At 43.5% G+C, this 21,149-nt stretch overlaps 1 protein-coding gene across 1 annotated transcript in view; it reads right to left on the bottom strand.

Annotated features, from left to right (window-relative positions):
• Positions 1-21,149, bottom strand: part of LOC133133809 (LHFPL tetraspan subfamily member 7 protein) — a 117,235-nt gene that overhangs the window by 69,667 nt on the left and 26,419 nt on the right. Inside the window, exon 2 of the mRNA XM_061250041.1 lies at positions 20,077-20,215. Coding sequence (XP_061106025.1) covers positions 20,077-20,215 — 139 coding nt within the window. The remainder of the gene's footprint in view (positions 1-20,076; positions 20,216-21,149) is intronic.

Here is a 21,149-nt window from a genome sequence, read left to right as displayed (position 1 = left end):
CCAACCGTGCGCTCCCGTGGATGTGTGCCCTGGGAACGGCTAATACGCGGTTTGTCATACTGTGCTGGTCGGGAACGCTCCGCGCGCAGTAAAGCGGGATCACCTCGTAATGGTTATTTCACTGTGGAAAGGAAGCGACAATGCGTTTTGGCCTGTAATGCACATTAATACAGATAACCATAAAACCACACATGCGCAACGATGCTAAAGCAAATGGGCAGTAACGCGCTGTTAATGCGCTTGCATCATAACCCGCGGGCCAGAGAGCAGAAAAGCAGGCGCATCTCCTCCACGGGGGTGACCTTCCAAGCTGTTGTTGGAATTGATGAGGATGAGGAATTTTAGGAACCCTGTTCCTGGCTTAACCATTGATCTTGCATCACATGGAGGACAGAAACGTGAAATTAGGAATTAGGATTTCCCCCCAAATGTCCAAAATATAGTCCAAGCCAGTGCTTGAAGTGGGCCAATACTCAATGGTATGCAGGACTGGCACATCTTCGTTTTGCTCTTTGGAGTACTGGGACTTTTGCTTTTGTACCGGCACTTCTCTGTACTGCCACTTATTTATTTCCACTTCAAGCACTGGCCCGAGCACTTGTGCTGAGAGCAAATTGCAGCTCCACGTGAGAACATACCATTAAGTAACAAACATCTTTCATTTCCACCCTGACTCCCATTGTTAAATGCATTCTGTAGGTTCTTTGAAGTTGGCTTAAAGTAAGGACCTAACAACCTAGGAATCGATGTAGGGCAATGTCAGTGCAGGTTAGTAAGATCGTTCGGTATGCGTTCATTACAAAAACAAAGGGGTCACAATGCCTTATCCTGCTGCAAAATCCAGCTATGACCAGCTCAAAATTAGCAGCTACCAGCAGTTTAGCATAAGCTGGTCAAACCATGTTGAGCGGGGGAGCTGGTCTGAGCTGGTCAAGCAGAACCAGCTGTTTCAAAGCTTGAGCTGTTTTTTTTCCACCACGTATTACCCAAATATCATATAATTATGTAATTGGTATACTGTCCTCTGTATGTCTCACAGTAGGTTCAAAGAGAACAAGTGGGTTGCAAAACCAGATATCTCCACAATATCTCAGCCCAATATCTGGTCCTACACGTCCTATTGAGTGACTGCACATGTAATTGTGGATTCCTGTGATGCGACTGCCTGGCGTCATGTGACGTTCGGCTCTTCACGGCTGCAGACTGAACCTGATCAGAGCCATCGGTCAAACCATCGATCTCCGTCCAAAATCAAGGCAAATATGCACTGGGAGCTGAACGAGGAGGTGTATCAATATGGAGATGAGTGTGTCCATGTGAGTGGACTGGAGAAAGGCCATGATTAAGGCTCAGGACCTCGCCAATGCCGGCAACTTCGCCTGTCCTGGGAGGAACATGAGCAGGAATGCTCAACGGGTGTCCAGCGACTGATAGGGCCCAGCTCCCCTGCGACTCTGCCCAAGAATAAGTGGGTTAGACATTGGCTTCCATTGGTTGACGGAGGACGTTGGACGTTGCAAGAATGGAATGGGCATACATCTACAGTGTATCACTGGGGATACTAAACTGGGGGATTAAAAAGACCAATTCTGAATTGCCAGGTTTGCTGCCATTGCAGATAGTTGGTCATTCCAAATCAGCCCCATGTTCAGAGGCAGTAATTCTTTCTTTAAATGTCATGTTTCTATGACGTAGGAGAAAACAAATATGGTTGGAAAAGTTCCAGCAACTTTCAAAGAATTTCATAGGAATTTTCCATGGAAAATTGTGCATGGGAATTTCACCCGGCTGTAAAAGCTTATGTCAGCTTGTGAAGCGCATGTTGACAGAATTCTGCAGGTCTCAGAACAGAGCTGGGATTGTATCCATTTGAGCCTCTGTGTGACAGACTGCTGTAGGTCTGTGTTCTTTTCCCCCAGGACACACCTGTCACATCCTCACGCATATAACATTATGAAAGAGATAACACACCCGCATATTTACTCACAGACATCTTTTGTGCTGCTCAAGGTATAAACAACACACGGCTTCTGTGTGCTTCTGCTGAATGTGCGTACTGTATGCGTGTGCGCCTGTGGATGTGTGTGGATGTGTGTGTGCGTGTGTATGTGTGCGCCTGTGGATGTGTGTGTATGTGTGTGCATGTGCACTTGTGCGTGTGCATGTTTGTGAATATGTGTGCGCGTGTGCCTGTCTGTATGTGCATGTGTGTGTGCACACCTGTATATGTGTGTGTGTGTGCATGTGCACTTGCATGTGTTCTTGTTTGTGAATATGTGTGCGCGTGTGCATGTGTGCCTGTCTGTATGTGCATGTGTGTGTGCACACCTGTATGTGTGTGTGTGTGTGTGTGTGTGCGTGTGTGTGTGTGTGTGTGCGTGTGCGCATGTATCTACAGTCATAGGTATGGTTCTGTGCCTCTATTATTCCTCTCTGTGTATACAATGCTAGAGAAGAGACAGGAATGCATTAGGGAGCCTTTACCCCACCTCTGCCTGTCTGTCTCCCCAAAAGCCACACTAGAAGGGCGAAATGTGTCTCAGCTCTCTCTCACCATGATAATTTCCCCAACAGACACCAATCCCCCATCCCACCCTCCCCCGACTGCAGTGTAGCACTTAAACTCAGCAGACATCTCTCATAGCCAGACTATCATAGACCCAGATGCCGTGCTGCTTTTTAATGTGCTTCTTCTCACAGGCCCTCGGAGGAAAGCCTGGGTCATCGTCAAACACGGTGAGGGTCAGCGCCCTCCCGTTCCCAGACTGGCAAACAGAGGCGTTCGCTTCTCAAAATAAACCCGAGAGATGGAGGAATGTCTTCTGAATGTTCACCAAAATGTACTGACCAAGTGAACCTTCCAAGTTATTCTGAAGCTCTTTATTCTTATGAGAATATCCAGGTCAAATTCTGGTTCAAAACAGGTTCAATGGCCATTTTTCAGACTTCATTACATCAAATTCATAAAACCTTCACAGTTACAACATAAGGCATTAAAACTGCAGTCATAGGCACATGAATATTTCACCAACGATGTATATTATAACTGGTTTTCGCTGGACATATGGGATATTATGGTACCAGTTTCAATATGCGTATCATTAAATACACCATAACCTAACTCCAGGTTGTTATAGTGATAGGCTGGCAATAATGTGCATGTGCACTTAATGTAAATGGTGTTATGATCACTTATTCATTAAAAATGAATGTTTCATTTCATACAGTGCAGTCTGGAAGTAATTGGACACTTTTGGTGGTTATTTAGTTGTTTTGGCTCTGTATAACAGCACATAGAATATTAAATGAAACAATGACTATGAAGTTAAAGTTTTTACATGATCCATACTGGGTGAACAGTGTAGGAATTGTAGTTTTTTTAATACTCCCCCCTCCACCCCCCCCCCCCACACCCCCACACCCCCCAGCCAAAATGGATGAAAAAAGCCTCAAACTACAAAGTGATCATTCTATTTCAACTCTTTGTTTGCTGGAGTATAGAGCAGAAATAACAAAAAATCGGTCACTGTCCCAATATTTACGGACTGCACTGTATGTATTCCCACCTGAGACTGAAACCCTATTCTTCACACTGATTCACTGAAGTAGAGCACAGCCACACCTGGAATGGGCGATGAACCGAAATCAGAGCCGAGCGCCTCAGGAGCACGCGTGCAGAAGAGCGAAAAGTTAAGAACGCCTTGACGAGACAGCTGTCCCCCTGTTCGTCACGCGGGCGATATTTCAATTCGCCCAGGTAAGGGCCGCATCAATTTACCTAATGCAAATGAGGACTCGCGAATAATCAAAAACGATAGCGCGCCGGTCGAGGGAAGCCGTGTAATTCATCACGGGCTGCGCGCCGCTGTCACACGGTGTCCTGATGCCGTCGCTTCCCGGATTAACCCTCTCCTCCCCAAACGCCTGCGCTGCGCTGTCGCCGCTCAGGAAGCATCAGAGTGAAATGCCGGCAGAGCTCAATAACATTGATTCATGATTATGACTCCATCGCTTCCTGCAAATCGCCGTGGTCCTAATAAACCCGAGTGCAGCGGAGAACGCGGCACGGCCGTGCATCCATTAGAGGTAATAGAGTCCACTCTCAGGAGTCGATGTGGAGGGGGGGGGGGGGGGGTGCTGCAACAAGCTGGGCTGAAATCTGGCACGGTGCTCTCATAACTCTGAGAGAGCCCCTTCCATCGATCCCGCTCGCAGGGGTACATTTTAGGGCTGAATTGTTGAAAGAATGGTGTGACAAGCGCATTGAAAATTTGGCGAGCTTGCGTTTAGCCCAGACTGTGACCGTTCCCGTACTTCTACTGGCCGAGAGAAGGGTGTGGTGTCATTGTGCTTCTGTGTGCCTTCATGCTGAGTTTGTGTTTCAGAAATACTGACACGTCTGGAGACAATGCAGAAGTTTGGATTTCAAGTTTCATCAGATTGCAGCTGATTGTTCACACTAAGAACAATCAGCTGCAATCAGCCTTTCAAATTGTCCTCTGAGATCACCGTGGTAAAACAACTTGTGTGAAAACAAATTTCCATTGCCAAGGACTACACAAAACCCCTTAGATCTGTGCTTACCTTTTATAACTCCCTCGCACTGCAGTCAGAACAACAGAAACCTTGCCCACCTACTGACACAGACTGAAAACACACCTTCCCATCCAGCACCATGACTCCCCAATCAAGTTATCTTCCTTCTCCCCAGTGGTATGAACTTTTGTTTACAATGCTAATTTGTGTTATGCTCGGCTAACTTTACACCTAAAGGTACAATAGATCATTTTGATGGTCTTCTAATGGTCAAAAGAGGAATTGCAGGCACAAACACGCTCAAACCACAACACTGTTTATCCCATGCCTTCTCTGTGAATGCGCTGATGTTGAAATGCCATTGGCTGTGGCAATTAGAACCAATTTTCAACCAATGAGCTTGAATTATGGTACAGCTATACAATGTTTTGGCACAGCCAGCCCGTCAACTGCATATTTTGAAACTTGAATTTAAGGACTATAAACACAGGCAGAGGGTGAGTCATTGAGCCTTTTTCAATGATAGGAAGGGATTTACAATGGTCCTGTAATAATGTTTCGAGACAAAAATCTTACCGATTGTACCTTTAAAATGGGCCTTCCATGCTTTCTTAGTGCAACTGCATTTTTGTATTTCTGAGAGCAACACTGATGTTACTCTAGATAAGAGCCTCTACTAAGTGTGTGTAATGTAATGTGTAATGTGTATGAATGTAGTCTTCTCATTGCTGTAGCAATCTGTGCCTCCTCCAGGGACAGACACTGCCACAGTCAGGCATGAGACTAGTAAGGTAAGAGCAGCTTCTCTTCACCCACACCAACTGCTTATTTGAATCAGTTTCTACCTTTCTCTCCCTTTTCTCGCACTTAGGAATGTCCAACGGTATTTGTACACTTGTCCCAGCACTGCAGTGTTCTTCTGCAGGCTCACCTTCACACATTGTGAGGTCCCTACAATGTTCAAGGAGGCTACATACAGTATGCAAAACCATGGAGTCACTAATAATTGACACGACCCAATCATCACTCAATGCTCAAAGCCTGTCCGTAAGTCGGAAACAGCATTAGGCTTTCAAAGGATGGAGCGCTCATACAATATGCATGTTAACAGCACAGGGCGTGGGAGGGATTTCTGAGACAGAGGGAGGGGGGACTCGCATTCTGTTGCCTCTAGCACCCCCACCCCCCTTTTTCACCACCATTTCACACAGGAATTCTGAGCCAGGAGCTCCTGATCCCCTGTCCTCCATTAAGATCCAAGATGAAAACATTGAAAAATAAATTATACAAATTGAAACGGAGGAGCACAACATGGAAGATTTCGAGCGGAAGAGCAGCCATTGAAGAGGCAGTGGGATCTGGGGCTGCAGGATACAGGAGCTACACAGCGGCCCTGCTTTGAAGGCGTTTCAAAGAAAAGACTGAAGACATAGAGGGAAACCTGACAGCGGGGTGCCACCTAATGACAGCCACAACCAAAGGCTTGTAGGAAGAAGAGGTGGCCCTATTAGACAGGGCCGCTGAGTGACGGGGCTACCGATTGGCATGTCTGGCTGAGACAGTTGTGTGGACTTTGATCAGGAGTCTCGATGGACAAAAATCATCCCACGATTAAATTGGTAAAATCATTGTTCTCTCCCTCTCCACCTCAGCTAGTGTGTGGTGATCGCTCTGGCACAAAATGGCAGCCGTACATCACCCAGGTGGGTGCTACACATTGCTGGTGGTTGAGGCGGGTTTTACCCTCATCAGTATAAAGTGCTTTGATTGTCTAGAAAAGCTTCTTATCTATCTATCCAAAAGTGAACTGATTATAGTGTTGCCTGATGAGGGAGGGGGTTTGTCAGAAAGCTATTTTCAACTCCTACATGCTCTGTCTCTGGAGCATCTGGAAATTAAATGGCAGTTCATTCGATTTGTTTCCTGTTGATTCTATCAGGTGTTAGCCAGCATTATGTTGTAGATTACTGGTTTCTTTGGCTTGAAATGGTCACCTCCAAAAAGACCATGATGTTAAAGGTACCCTACTGAAGAAAACAGCTCAAGCTAGGTTTAGAAACAACTGGTAGCTAGGTGACCAGTTGACCAGTTCAGACCAGCTCCCAGCTCGACATGGTTTGACCAGCTCAAGCTATGTTTTGAAACAGCTGGTTGACCAGCTTGTCCACCTCAATCTTCAAGCTGGTATAGCTGGATTTTACAGCAGTACCTCATAATTACGATTAGAAAATACGCTTGACAAGGCCACTGGCGAGTTGACCCCAAACCTCCTGGCTAACTAATATGATTCCTCTGGCCAACAGGCCAACTGTAATCCTCCAGTGTACACAGCAGTTAGCTCAGCTAACAGACTGCAGACTGAATGGAGGAGGTAGCTAGCATGGCTCATGAACTGGAACAGGATAATGCCATGACGGGAAGGGCACCTACATTTGCAATTGGCCAATTACAACTTGAACAGTTTGTACAGTATGTGCGCCATTTTTAACCACATGGAAGGTTCTGGTGGCACAGCATTAGGTTATATCACAGCATAGAGGAGACACTCATAGACATTTTTAGACACATTCCTTCGACACAGCTTGATGTTTTGCTGAAGCTGTACTCTGCTCATGGATACACTGTCAGCAGTCAAGCTGGGGAATGAAACCCACGTCCTTCTGGTGACAGATCCAGTTCCCTGAGTGTTATGAAACACTGCTGCCAGCTCACACGCTCTACCGTGTGCTTCATGTCTGCATTCGTTTGGGACACCTCTTCAAATCTCAGGCAGCCTGTAGCCTGGTGGATAAGGTACATGACTGTTGCTTGCAAGGTTGGCCGCTCAAGCCTCGGTGTAGCCACCATAAGATCCGCACAGCTGTTGGGTCCTTGAGCGAGGCTCTTAACCTCACATGCTCCAGGGGGGGATTGGCTCCTGCTCAGTTTAATGAACTGTAAATCACTTTGGATTAAAGCATCAGCTAAATAACAAATTATTAAATTATTATTATCATCACTTTCATGTGACTTAAGCAGTACTGTACAGTACAGTGGCTGTACCGTTCTGTGGCTGCACCTGTGTTTCCTGAGCTTCCCCTGGGGGTACAGCGCTGAGTCACACACACACACACACGCATATGCACACACACATACACACACACACACACATATGCACACACATGCATGCACACACGCACGCACACATACGCATATGCACATACATGCACGCACACACACACGCAAGCACACACACATGCATATGCACACACACACATGCATATGCACACACACACATGCATATGCACACACACGCACGCACACACACACGCATATGCACACACACACACACACGCACACACACGTCCTGAGGAACCTCTATGGTGGGCAGTGAATCTGAGTAGCAGGCTGCCAGCAGAGCCAGTCTCACCCATCGTATATCCCACAATGCTTTGCACATAAAAACCTCCAGCTCCCTTCCTGTAGGCATACAGAGAACGTCCCAGTGCACCTTGAGTACCATAAATGCAAAAATGCTCGAGACTGAAATAAAAATGGAAACTGCCACTTTCCCAGACATAGGAATCTATCTTTAACCGACAGATCTCCAAGTTCTCACGAGTCACCAGTGGGACGTCGCCATGGCCACTACTTAGAGGTTTCTCAGGGTTTCCAAAACGCATTTCCTCTTCCCGGCCTAATTATCCAATGACTTTCAAGAGTGCAGTTATATTTTACCTGAGTGCTGGTTCCCTGCTGCGCTTTATTGCTTTGGTACCCATACAGAAGCACACTTCTCTGTGTACATGTGCCTAACATGGGGCCTTGCCATTGGTTTATCCCTGTCCTAAGCTACTAAACTAATTTTTATGCACGCTGATTGGCAGGGTCCTGCAGAGCATATTTAGTGCCAGGTAGCTGTGGGCATCTCATATGTCAACACATTACAAGCGTTTTCATATCAGTATCCAGGTCAAATTAGTATGACACGCTTTGAAGTTGAGAACATCATCAATGTTTTAGGCCATTTTTTAATAATATTTTTGGTAATATAGAGTTGGAGAAGAGACAGAAGGAACACTTTGGCAAGAAGTCCCGAGTGAATAAAACTTGACTTAAAAAAAAAAAAAGTGTGAAAAGGCTGTGAATTATTTACTGCAGTTTTAATTGGCTGGCGGAGCAATTAGCCACATGTTTTCCCCGATGTCTGGAACACAGCGTTGTCCAAATGCTTGCCCAAGATGAAACAGCACAATGAATAACAGAGAAGCTGTCAACGCATCAATGGTCTCTCTCTCTTTCTCCCTCTCCTTCTCTCTTTCTCTGACACACACACACACACAAATACACTCACTGAGCACTTTATTAGGTATTTATTACTTATTTTGACTTCTCGGTCCTCTGCTGCTGTACCATATCGAGGTGCCCTTCTGCATACCACTGTTGTAATGTGTGGCCATTTGCGTTGTGTGACTGTCACCTTGCTGCCAGCTTTGAGCAGTCTGGCCCTTCTACACTGACCTCTCTCATTAACAACACATTTATTCCCGTAGAACTGCTGCTCACTGGATTTTTTTTGTTTTTCGCACCATTCCCTTCAAACTCTAGAGACTGCTGTGCATGAAATTCCCAGGAAATCAGCAGTTTCTGAGATACCTAAACCATTACATTACATTACATTACATTATTGGCATTTGGCAGACGCTCTTATCCAGAGCGACGACCACCCTGTCTGGCCCCAACAATCATTCCACAGTCACTTAGATCACATTTCTTCCCCATTCTGACATTTGGTCTAAAAAACAGTTGAACCTCTTGACCATGTCTGCATGCTTTCATGCATTTCATTGTTGCCACATGATTGGCTGATTAAATGTTTGCATTAACAAGCTTGTGTATAGGTCTACTGAGTTATACACACAAAGTACACATGAAGTATACAGACACACACACTCATACAGTACCCTGTTGCAAAATCCAGCTATGCCAGCTTGACCAGCTAGCTGGGTATGAGCTGATCAACTAATACCTAGCTTGAGCTGTTTTTTCAACAGGGTAACAGGAAGGATTGAGTCAATCAATGTTACATCAGCAAAAAAATACCGCCTTGGGAGCTGCAGACTCATAAGCTCTGAGCATCCAGGTGGATGTGAGCAAATACCTAACTGCCGGAGCCTCTCCCTCACAGGCTTCTGTTCACTGTGGGAGTGGCGGATACACTCACTGTCTTACTTGACAGAAGCTTCTGGACTGTCATAGAATGTTGCATGATTAATACCAATCACTAGGATGCTTCTGAAAGTCTCATCTCCATTAAGTGCTCTGCTAGGAAACAGAAGCACTCTGACAAGCTGAAAAAGTTCAGGCCGGGTTCAGGGTTAGTGCAAAGGGCAACCTTTTGGCACTGCCTTTGAGAATGACTGCAGTCAGAATGATGTCTTCATCTCTTTCTCCTTGCCATTGCCAAAAAGAAAGAAAAGCAGTCTGAAATACATTAACTGCACAAGTATGTACTAGCATATTGTGTGAGGACACCTTCAATTTGTTTTGGCTATACATACAAATACAATATATTTACATATACACTCTAACTTTATTAGGTATTTATTAGACTTATGTTATTTACTTATTGGTCTTCTGCTGCTGTAGCCTATCCAAGGTTTCATGTTTAATGCGTTGTGTGTTCAGAGATGCTCTTCAGCATACCACTGTTGCAATGTGTGGTTATTTGCGTTACTGTCACCTTCCCGTCAGCTTTGACCAGTCTGGCCATTCTACTTTGACCTCTCTCATTACAAGGCATTTCTGTCAGCAGAACTGCTGCTCACTGGATGTTTTTTTATTTTTAACACTATTCTCTGCAAACTCTAGAGACTGTTGTGCGTGAAAATCCCAGGAGATCAGCCATTTCTGAGGTACTAAAACCAACCTGTATTAAACCAACAATTATTCCATGGTCAAAGTCACTTAGATCACATTTCTTCCCCATTCTGATGGTTGATGTGGACGTTAACTGAAGCTCCTGACCCGTATCTATATGTGTATGCATTGCACTGCTACCACACAATTCACAATTGGCTGATTATATAATCGCATGAATATGTGGGTGTAATAAAGTAAAAATGTTCCTAATAATGCGCTCGGTGAATGTATAACTAGATTACTATATATAGAATCAGAAAGAACACAAGAGGTAGAGGTACAGTGAGAACCAAGAGAGCAGTACAGGGCCAAATAAATGTCTCTCTTTCATCGAAAACAATGCAGAGTAGTATTCATAATGGGGAACAGGAGAGGTTCCAGTGAGACTTCATCATGCCATCCCTCCCTTGGGGTAGAGAATGGACCGAACTGAATGGATTCTTCAGAGCCGGGAGACTCACAATCACCTTTCATCTCCCCGCTAGCAAGCACAGCCAAACTGTAATTTTGTTGAACAATTTCATCTTCTTATTTTTTTTTTGTCCTCTCCAGCTGCTGACAGAACCTTCCGGAGAACAAGCTAATGACTTCATAAGCTTTCCCTTCCTATAAGAGATGACTTTAAATTACATTCCCGCTGCTGCTTTGGTCCCTCTGCTGCGAGCTTCTCGGCAACTGTCACAGTAGTGCTTCGTTTGATTAAAACAAGATAGCGAATGACATCTGGAATGTTTTTCCACCAGGATCTGTCCCACTGATGAAGTGCAGCCGTGTGGCGGAGTGGTTAGGGATCTGATCTTATGACTGCAGGAGCTGGAGACTGCAATCCCAGATGGGGGCACAGCTGCTGTACTTTAGCTTTGAGCAAGGTACTCAACCTGTAGTCCCTCAGCAAATAGCCATATACTATACTGTATACAGTGCAGTGCGTAAGTATTTTGACAGTGACACCATTTTTATCATTTTCACTCCACTCCAGCGCATTGGACTTGAAATGATACAATGAATATGTGGTTAAAGTGCAGACTGTCAGCTTTAATATGAGAGTATTTGCATTGATTTCAAGTGAGCATGTCATAATTACAGTCTCCCCTTTATACATACACTCACTGAGCAGTTTATTAGGTATTTATTACTTATTTTTTCTTAGCTGTCTTATGCTGCTGTAGCCTTATCCACTTAGAGGTTTGATGAATTGTGTGTTCATAGATGGTAATGTGTTGTTATTTGCATTACTGTCACCTTCCTGTCAGCTTTGACCAGTCTGGCCATTCTCCTCGGACCTTTCTCATTAGCAGGGTGTTTCTGCCCTCAGAACTGCTGCTCACTGGATGTTTTTTGTTTTTCGCACCATTCTCTGCAAGCTCTATAGACTGTTGTGCATGAAAATTCCAGGAGATCAGTATCTGAGATACTCAAACCACCCTGTCTGGCACGGTCAAAGTCACTTCAAGGCCTGGTGTAGCCACTATAAAATCCATGCAGCTGTTGGGCCCTTGAGCAAAGCCCTGAACCCCACATTGCTCCAGGGGGGGAATGTTCGCCGCTTAGTCTTATCAACTGTAAGTCACTTTGGATAAAATCACCAGCTAATTAACTGTAATGTGATTTTAAGAAATGGCAGATGTGGAATTCCCAGCAGTGAGAGAGGCAGAAAAGTTCCTCTGGGGAGAGGCAGTACTGTGTTCATATTTTTTGTGAGCTCAGCCAAAAAATCTTTTTGGTGAGATACATTAGTTCTACGGTGAACAAATAGCTTGCAAGCTCTAAAAAAATAATATTTACATGGACAGTGAACGCATTTGTTTGACACAGTCTGCTTCAGGGATGCCCACTAGCCATTTAGATAGAAGAAAGCAATCTTCCATTAAAGCGAAGTCTCACAGTAACATCGTTACAAAACTGGTGGAAGTACACTCTCATTCTCTCTTAGCCTGAAATATAATGATATTTCAAGTTATTCTTTCAGAAACTTTGCGGTAGCAAATCTCCACTCTGTACTTAGGGGACCTACGATAATTTAATACCCATGTTAACATCCTGACAAGTGCTAATATTTAGGAAATTACACTGCACTCCAACAAAGATTCGCTGTGGTGGCCAGCAAATTAGGTTGGGTGTGACCTTCTTCTATGGAGATGGGAATATTTAATATGAGGCTCGCTTTCTATAGGAAACTTTGTTACACGCACGTAGAATACTGGATGGCTCTGGGTGATCTGAACACTTGTACCTTTCAGAATAGCACAGACTGCCGCAGCTGCGCCAGTCTGTCTGGAGTTCGCTATTGTATCTGATTGATTGAGATTTGGAGCATGAAATTTGAAGCACTCCTCCGTTCAATCCAATCTTGAGGTGGACCTGGTAGCTGCAGTCTGCGAGGCCCCATCTGGCCGGGAATAAAAATAGGTTTGAAACATCAAAATATTAAAAATGCATAGGAACGAATGATACTGCTTTTCATGGCGCAGCGATTTCCCCGGTCCCCGTCAGCTCTGCTGAACTCACCGTCTCCACTGTTTGGCCCACCCACACGCAGCAAATAAACACTCGCGTCTACTGGCGTGAGACCGCCGAGAGGAAGAAAAAAAAGCAGATAAAATATGCATTAAAAATCTTTGGAGATTTCACCGCCTCGCAAATAAAACCTCAGTCGCACTTTTAAAAAATTCATGGCAACCTGCAAACCCTGCGAGCGGTTTCCCTCCCTCTCCGCCCGTAACACGTGGAGCTGAACAGGCTCCCTGCTCCTGCGGTCTAATCCTGGAGACGCTCCTCAGGACACGCTCAGCTAAAAACAGAGCTAGCGAAACCCTTTTTCAAAAAATCCTTTTCTGAATTCACCAGGCAGGTTGGACCGCAGGCGGGATGGAAATGCACTGTGAGGCCCGGAGAACCTTTCATCCTCACGCGGCATGATAAAACGCCTCGGCCACTTCCACCACGACCGAGCAAGTTGGGAAGAGTTAACTTCCCCCCCTTTCTGCCGCCGCAACGCGGATGAATAATGCTACGAGGGGAAATAAACGCTGAGGGTGACTTATTTACCGGCCACATCACAGCTCTGAAGGACCCACTCCACTAAAGCAAGAACACAGGTCACCGTCAGCCTACACTCCCAACCCTTTCTTTTTTTTTAAAAGTACAATTCCAACAACACTTGCCACAACATTACTGGGACTGAAACTTAACCTGCACCACATCCAACAGATGACATCATGATATACTAGACCGCTTCCCGTTGACTGCGTGAACTTTCTGCGCTGGATCAAAATCCAGCTTTGTGGCTTGCATGCCAGGGCCAAAAAACCTGGAGCTGACGAAGCTCGCGTTTGCAGCTTGAATTCCCTGTGACCCCTCAAAGCACACTCAGAACTTGGGGCGGCTGTATCGCATTACTAGCGTTAGCACTTATGAGATCAGCAAGTTTTATGCTTCTGGCGTACCTAGATCGGATTCATTTTAATACAAAGCAGCGAGTCTCCGGGGGCTCACATCACAGCGAGCGCTAACAGTAGTAGGCTGCAGTTTAAACAGATCATTAGGCAAGCTTCTGCATGAATTCTAATTTGTCGCAACATATTTTAATTGCCTTTGTATTAAGTTAGATCAAATTAACGACTGTTTGACAACTTTACATGTGCCTCCATTCAATCAGATTATTTTTTTATTTTTTTTATTTTTGCAGTTCTTATTAAATATCATGAGGAAATATAATTCCTAAATTAACCCCATAAGTCTCACCGGCCCAGGGCTGTATTCATTCCAGCCTGCCATTTTCAATCACTATGGTAACAGGATGTACCGTTTGAAAGCTTTAAAACTCACGGTTCTATCTGTATAACCTATTTAGTTCCTTATTTTGTAACATATAGGGGGGGGGGGGGTGGACCTCACCTTCTCTGTATTTTGGAAATCCACATGCCACAAAAAATAAGGTAATGTCCGTGTCCTTTTCACAACAAGTGTACATCGGCCCAAATGCATAATAGTTTCTCATTCTAAAAATGTGATAGAATGTCCATTATTTAGCTACTTCAGATTTCTCTGAAGGAGTTATCATTGTAGTCCGTTTCACCGTTGTATACTTCTACAGAAATACCTGTACTTAGAAGTGCTGTTTTCTACGTATTGTATAGGCTCTCTTGAACACGATGAGCTCATGACAACCATCTCTGAACACTATTTGCAATTTAGTTGCAGAGAAAATACGTAACCCCCATCCGTATAAGGTATTTTCTATTTCAACTTCAACTGACTACGGGCATGTTATTGAAGTGATGACTAAAAAGCATTTTAGCTAATAGCTATAGCTGCAAGGAGATGGAGTTTGGGACAGATAGGGTGACAGGCAGGGGGAAGTGCAAACACTTTTTCAGGATAATGTCACGTTTCAGGTCTGTTTTGCCATGTTTTATGTTTATTCATTTTGTCTTAGTCTCATAATTGTCTTATGTATTATGTTAGTCTAGGTTCGTCATGTTGTTTAGTTTGTTTCTCGTTACGATTTATTTTCTTGTCATGTCTAGTTATGTTTCGTTTCGATTTATTTTACCTTGTTATGTTGAGTGGTTAGCGTCTTAGTGCGTTTAAGTGTTTTTTGATTTATGTTTATTGTTACGCGGACTGGTCACTGTTTAATCATACACTTTTACATGTCTTTCCGCAAACCTTGCGGAACTACTAACGCTAGATCAGGATTGGGTAGAACTAACAAACTAATCATGTGTTCATGTTACCTTACGTTTCTCGTGCATGTCATTTACTAATTTACTAATGCTAGGGCAGGATAGGTTTATTACTAACAATTACTAATTACCTGTTAAACTTGTCATCCATCGCACCTGTTTTCTATTTTCTTGCTGCGCTCTAACTAATTGTCTACACCTGTCTACACCTACACCTGTCTAAACAATGCAGAATGCTCAATTTTGGTGATATTATCCTTAAATTTGTCCAGTGTTTTGACTTGGCTCCATCGTATTTCTAAGCACACAAGCCACGGCTACAATAATCAGTATCCAGTCAAAAACAGAAATCTTTTCAGTAACAAAAAAAATTCCACTTTGACTGTGTTTCAGCTTCTGTAACATATTTGAATTCTGACTCTTGGAAAACAAACCCCAAAGGGTTACCTTACAGAAGAGATCAGAAATATGCCTGTAGTCAAAAGGGTTCAGGAATAGTCACTATTGTATTTTGGGTATGTCATTTATAAACTTGTGTCAAGAAAATGGGCGATACTTAAGGGGTTAAGAGCTCCCAGAATATCGAGAGTTTTGATAGATAGATAGATAGATAGATAGATAGATAGATAGATAGATAGATACTTCATTCATCCCGAGGGAAATTTTAGATTGCAGCACTTGAAACAGTAGGAAACATAAAATCTGAGCAGTACACTTCATATTGTATGGGTATTACTACTGGACTTCTCTGCAAGTTCCCCCATTAACTTTCAGCAAACAAGTCAGACAGATTTCAGTTTGCGTAAATCAAAGTTTTCTCTCATCTCTGATCTCTCTCAAGTGAAATATGTTCTCTCACATGGCTCTGTTCTTCTGTAGATAACAGAGTGCTTTAAATCTGTAAACCAAATGAGTCTTTCATTGGACATCCTATGAGCATGCCTTAGGTCACACAACATTGTGGATGAACAAAGTTTTTCTGACTAAACTCGGGAGAGCAAACAAAAGATACATTCATCTTCATGTTTTCAAGATGAAATAGTTCATGCCTTTCATAATTATGCCTTGCCTTCAACTCTGAAATCAGAGGTTTGACCTAACTTCTCTTTAAGATGCAATTTAAAACATCTACAGAGTACAGAGTAGCCTTATTTTCACATTAGTAATGCCTTACTTTGAAAGATTCAGAAAAAACTGTCAATACATTTGTTTCCTCAAGGCCGCCTTGCTGAAAAGTCTTAATGTCTGGCAAAAATAAATAATTAATTCTGTGCAGTCATATTTATTTGTAAGATTATTATTGATCTTATTTGAGAACTACTGAGAGGACTTAATCTAAAGTCATTTTATGACATAAAATACCTGTTCTATATTCTGTCTATTTTCTCACTGAGAGTCCAGCTCCTACAGGGCCCTGCCACTGAGACTCTAAAACTCCTACATTCTACAGTACATAACCCACATCCAATGCCATGCTCACACAGCTCGACAAAATGTCAAAAGATTAAAAGGATGGCAGGACATTTAGCTAAAGGGCCCTTGCATTATGGGAAGATGTGTTACAGAATGAATGTGCATGAATCACAGACTTGATGTTTGATGTTTAAAATAAGCTCAGTCTACATCTCTGTAGCCTTTCTAGTGGTTAATAAGCCTTCCACAAACAGATGCTGATAATGACCAGATCACAAAAATGTTTTCCAGCTCTATGTAAAAAAAAAAAGCAGAATACTTCAGAGAGCATGACTTTTTACAGCTTTTGAGTGCCAAGCAATTTCAAATGCAATAACCCCCCCCCCCACCTCTTTTGTGTGCACTACATGTTTCCATGGTTACATTTCTATAGTCCGGTTGCTGCAGATAATCCTACCAATCGACTACACGTGGTGCTAAATGTGACACTGTGATACAAATAGACCTGAACGGCAATTACTGTACAAAGGGTCATGCCCCGTCCCTGGTATCCTACGGCCATCCAGATCCTCTCAGGTACCGGGCCTACAGGGCTGTCTTCTGCTGCTTCTGTTGCTACTCGGTAATACTGTCATACACACTTTAGCTTAATTCTCTGATCTACTAACAAGACAAAGAATTAAATGTTAATGCTTGTTTGAAGTCAGGAGGCTGAAGAGAGAATTTTCCCAACTGCAAGATTAACTCCCGATTCGTATTTCATCCTTGCGAGAGCGTGTAAACACTGCCTATGAATCATTGCCCAACAGTTGCATCAGCACTGTTTTGTCCACAAAGCAACAGAGTAAATGCCATTGTTTTCAACGCGATTGCTTTAATTTGCGTTCTGATGTCACTGCAGAAGAGTTTCCCACATTTCCTCCTTTCCACAGAGCTTAACTGTGGCGACTGGCATAGGTTTAATCTACTGGAACCTGTGAAGCGATGTGGATGACTCCATTTTAAGAGCCCTACATTAAAACAGCCACACTACACGGCGAGGGCCCACAGCGCCACTTATGAGTGATGGAATATGGCACCTTTCCTGGCTCATTAATTCCTGCATCTCAACCATAATGCAAGCATGGGCACAAACACATAACATTTTCAACCTCCGCACACACTCCCCCCCCCACCCTGCCCCTCCGGAATTATCCCAATGGATTCCCCACCTGCCCAGAAAAGCAACAAATCACTGTCTCACTGACAATGGAAAGTTCTAGATTGCCAGTAAACTTTCTACGCCTGCCACCCAGTTAATGTGCGAATGAATTTTCAGCCCTTATTAAAGCGATACCTGACAGGCACTCAAAAGTGGAAGTGTGTTATTTTATTACAAATGTCAAAACATCTGCATGCACGTCATAACTAATGCAGTATACAATGAGGAGTACAATGTTTCATTTGACTGGTGTGAGTGTCAATTGATGCATGTGTCACTTTTGGGAACCACATCAGCCCCTCCCATGGCGGTGGAATATATGTAACCACAATGTGTCTCCAAAGCATACGTAGACATTTTATCACCAATATATAAATAACAACTCAGAAGAGGGAGAGGAATTTCAATATTACACCCAAAATATATTTACTCACTACCAATGTTTTCTACATCTGTAAAATCAAGTTAATTGTATAGTATAAACTTCACAAGGCCCATACCATTATGAGAAACATGTTTCTGAATGGCCATGTTTCTCTCAAATTAAAGTAATTGGTCACACGCCCAATACGTTTATATCAATTGGCTTTAACCAAGGTACTTGTTAACATGAATTAATGATGTACAAATACATTAATGAAGCTATTAATTAGTTAATATATTTGTTAACTACCAACTAATATATTAGTTACACAAATATTTATACATTAGCAAACCATAGGATAAACTTAGCTGTTAACAAATTCATTCACTTTTCTCATTCCAATATGAATTGGCATCAACTAGTGTCATTGTTAACATGAATTAATGATGTACAAATACATTAACAATGACGTACAATTTAACTTCTCAGTAGTTAGTGAACAACTATATTACTTAATGCCATTTCATGTGACATTATTGTAAAGTGTTCTCGGCACTAACATATTCTGATGCATATTTCTAGAGTTATACTTCTGTCCCACCACTGGGAATGAGCAGATACGGCTGAAGCTCACCGCAGCAGAAGAAGAAAAATGAGTATGTGCGTTCACTCTCGGAAACATTTTTACGAAGGTACCTCAAAAGGTTAAAAAAAAAAGCTTGTCCCTGGGGTGGTACCCTAATAATTAATTTGTACCTTTTTTGCTTGAAAAATTTACTTTTTCATACCAAAAGAACACTATTGTGCCTTTCAGGATACATTTGGGAAATTTGTTCCTTAAACAACAAAAATGTACCTCCACCGTACCCTTATTTCTGAGAGTGTACAGCCTGCTTGATCGAGGCAGACTTTGAAAAGCAAAGGCTGCAAAAAAAAACCTGGGACTTTGAGTGTCAGGCTTTTTTTTTGTGTTTGTTTGATGATAGGAAGGGGACTGAGAAGAGGGAAATAGGAAGCGTAAACACAACTGCAGTTCATCAGAACAAAGTCCTTACCCTCGCAGTTCTGCAGGATGTCCTTATATGAAATGTTAATGGCATCTGTAGTGCCATCCGTATTCATGCCTCAGAACCGGCACTCTGTTTTCCTTGCATTTTCTTTCCTGAGGCATGATCGTGGCTAATTAGAGCAGAGGACGCCTTTGATTCCAGCACGGATTCGATTTCTGATTTAATTTATGATCCAATTTATGATGAGCAGGTGCGATACTCACTTGAAAAAACAAAAAAACCACAGAATTGCTTTTTTATACGCATTGGCGGTTCGGCCTTGCTGGCCTACCTCAGAAGGCAACGACCAGGCCGATGAAGTTGGAAACAGTTGGTTGCTGCAGCGCGCTGAACAGCATGTGATACGATTATGAGGAGGGCATTAAACTTGTGCGCTGTGGATTTGCATTGTTAACCATGCAGTTTTTCTATTGAGTGAACACAAGACCTGATGGCCCTGCACTCCCAGAACCAACAACCTATATTTAAGAGATTTAATTGCCTTTTTTATGGGGCGCTCTAAATCTAAATCTCTAAAAGTGCACTACAAATCCCAGAATTCCAGTGTGTCTCCTGGAAAGCACTGAAGAAGAACAGCTGTCTTGGTTTTTGATACATGTATTTGTCAGACTGAATAAATTAATGAATTAATTAATAAATAGTTTCAGTCACACATTAGGAACAAACTTAACAAATTGTATGACAGACATCATCATATATGTTTACACCAGTCCATTTCACACAATAAAGTTCACACAATCAATGACAGAAAAAGGAATAGGATGAAGCCAAAGGCTGTGCTATCCTGTCAGCATTATTTTTCCCTTCTGGTTCACTCATGCGGGTATGATGGGCACACCCGCCATCCCGCCAGGTATCTGAGGGCAAAGCAGGTGACACCCGCGACGCAGCTCCAGCACTTACCCGCTGCCATCTGCATGTACCCGGCCAGCGTGCAAATCCGCCGCTCGCAGGCTCCGCTAGGGAGGAAGATGGTGATGATGGCCAGCAGGGAGCTGACCGCCAGGAGCGCGCATCCCCCGGAACACAGCACCGCGCTCGTCTGCAACACACACACACACCGGCAGGGGTCACATTACATTACATTACATTATTGGCATTTTATCTTATCCAGAGCGACGTACAGTTGATTAGACTAAGCAGGAGCAATGCAGGGTTAAGGGCCTTACTCAAGGGCCCAACGGCTGTGCGGGTCTTATTGTGGCTACACCCGGATTAGAACCACTGAACTTGCGTGTCCTAGTCACTTACCTTAACCACTACACTACAGGCCACACACACACACACACACACACACACACACACACACACACACACACACACACACACCAGCAGGGGTCACTGTATGACGTGAATCAGTCAGCCTCACTAGTCAGGTCGGTAACCTTAGGGTACTGAAGGTGCTCATAAACCAATTCCGGCACTCAACACATTCCATGGAAAAGCTGAAAGGTGTGTGAGGGGAGCAGGCCAGTGCAATGGCACTCCAATGGGTCTGTATTTGCATACAGTGATCTGCCCATGCAAATAAATTGCATCCAGAGCAGCTAGCATAGCTCACAAAGCTCAATCAAACTTTCAAACTAGGTGCAGCAGATAAAATAGGAATCAAGATTCAGCAACTGCATCGCTTAGTTCTCGCCACAAAAGTTTTCAGAAACATATTTTAGTGTTTATGAGGAATAAGAGAAAGTCTATCAACGATCTTCCAAAAACCAACAACCACAGTGCTCTGTGTTCTGTGATAGACTATGTCCCTGTTCGTATTATTCCCATGGAGCCATCTATGTGACAGAACACATCAACAGTACTGCCAATAAAACGGACAGCTTGGGGGTCCGATGCATCATCCTGTGTGGTCAGCAGATTTTGTTTGTAGGCACCTTGTAGGCGAGTATGACTCAGTCAACATAGAAGCCCACCAAAACTGCACCGATGGCCAGCTACTTCTAATGAATCATGTCTACGTGTGGCTC

The sequence above is a fragment of the Conger conger genome, chromosome 7, assembly GCF_963514075.1.
Source record: "Conger conger chromosome 7, fConCon1.1, whole genome shotgun sequence".
Taxonomy (NCBI): domain Eukaryota; kingdom Metazoa; phylum Chordata; class Actinopteri; order Anguilliformes; family Congridae; genus Conger; species Conger conger.
The sequence above is the reverse complement of the archived record's forward strand: the minus strand, read 5'-3'. Positions and strand labels throughout refer to the sequence as shown.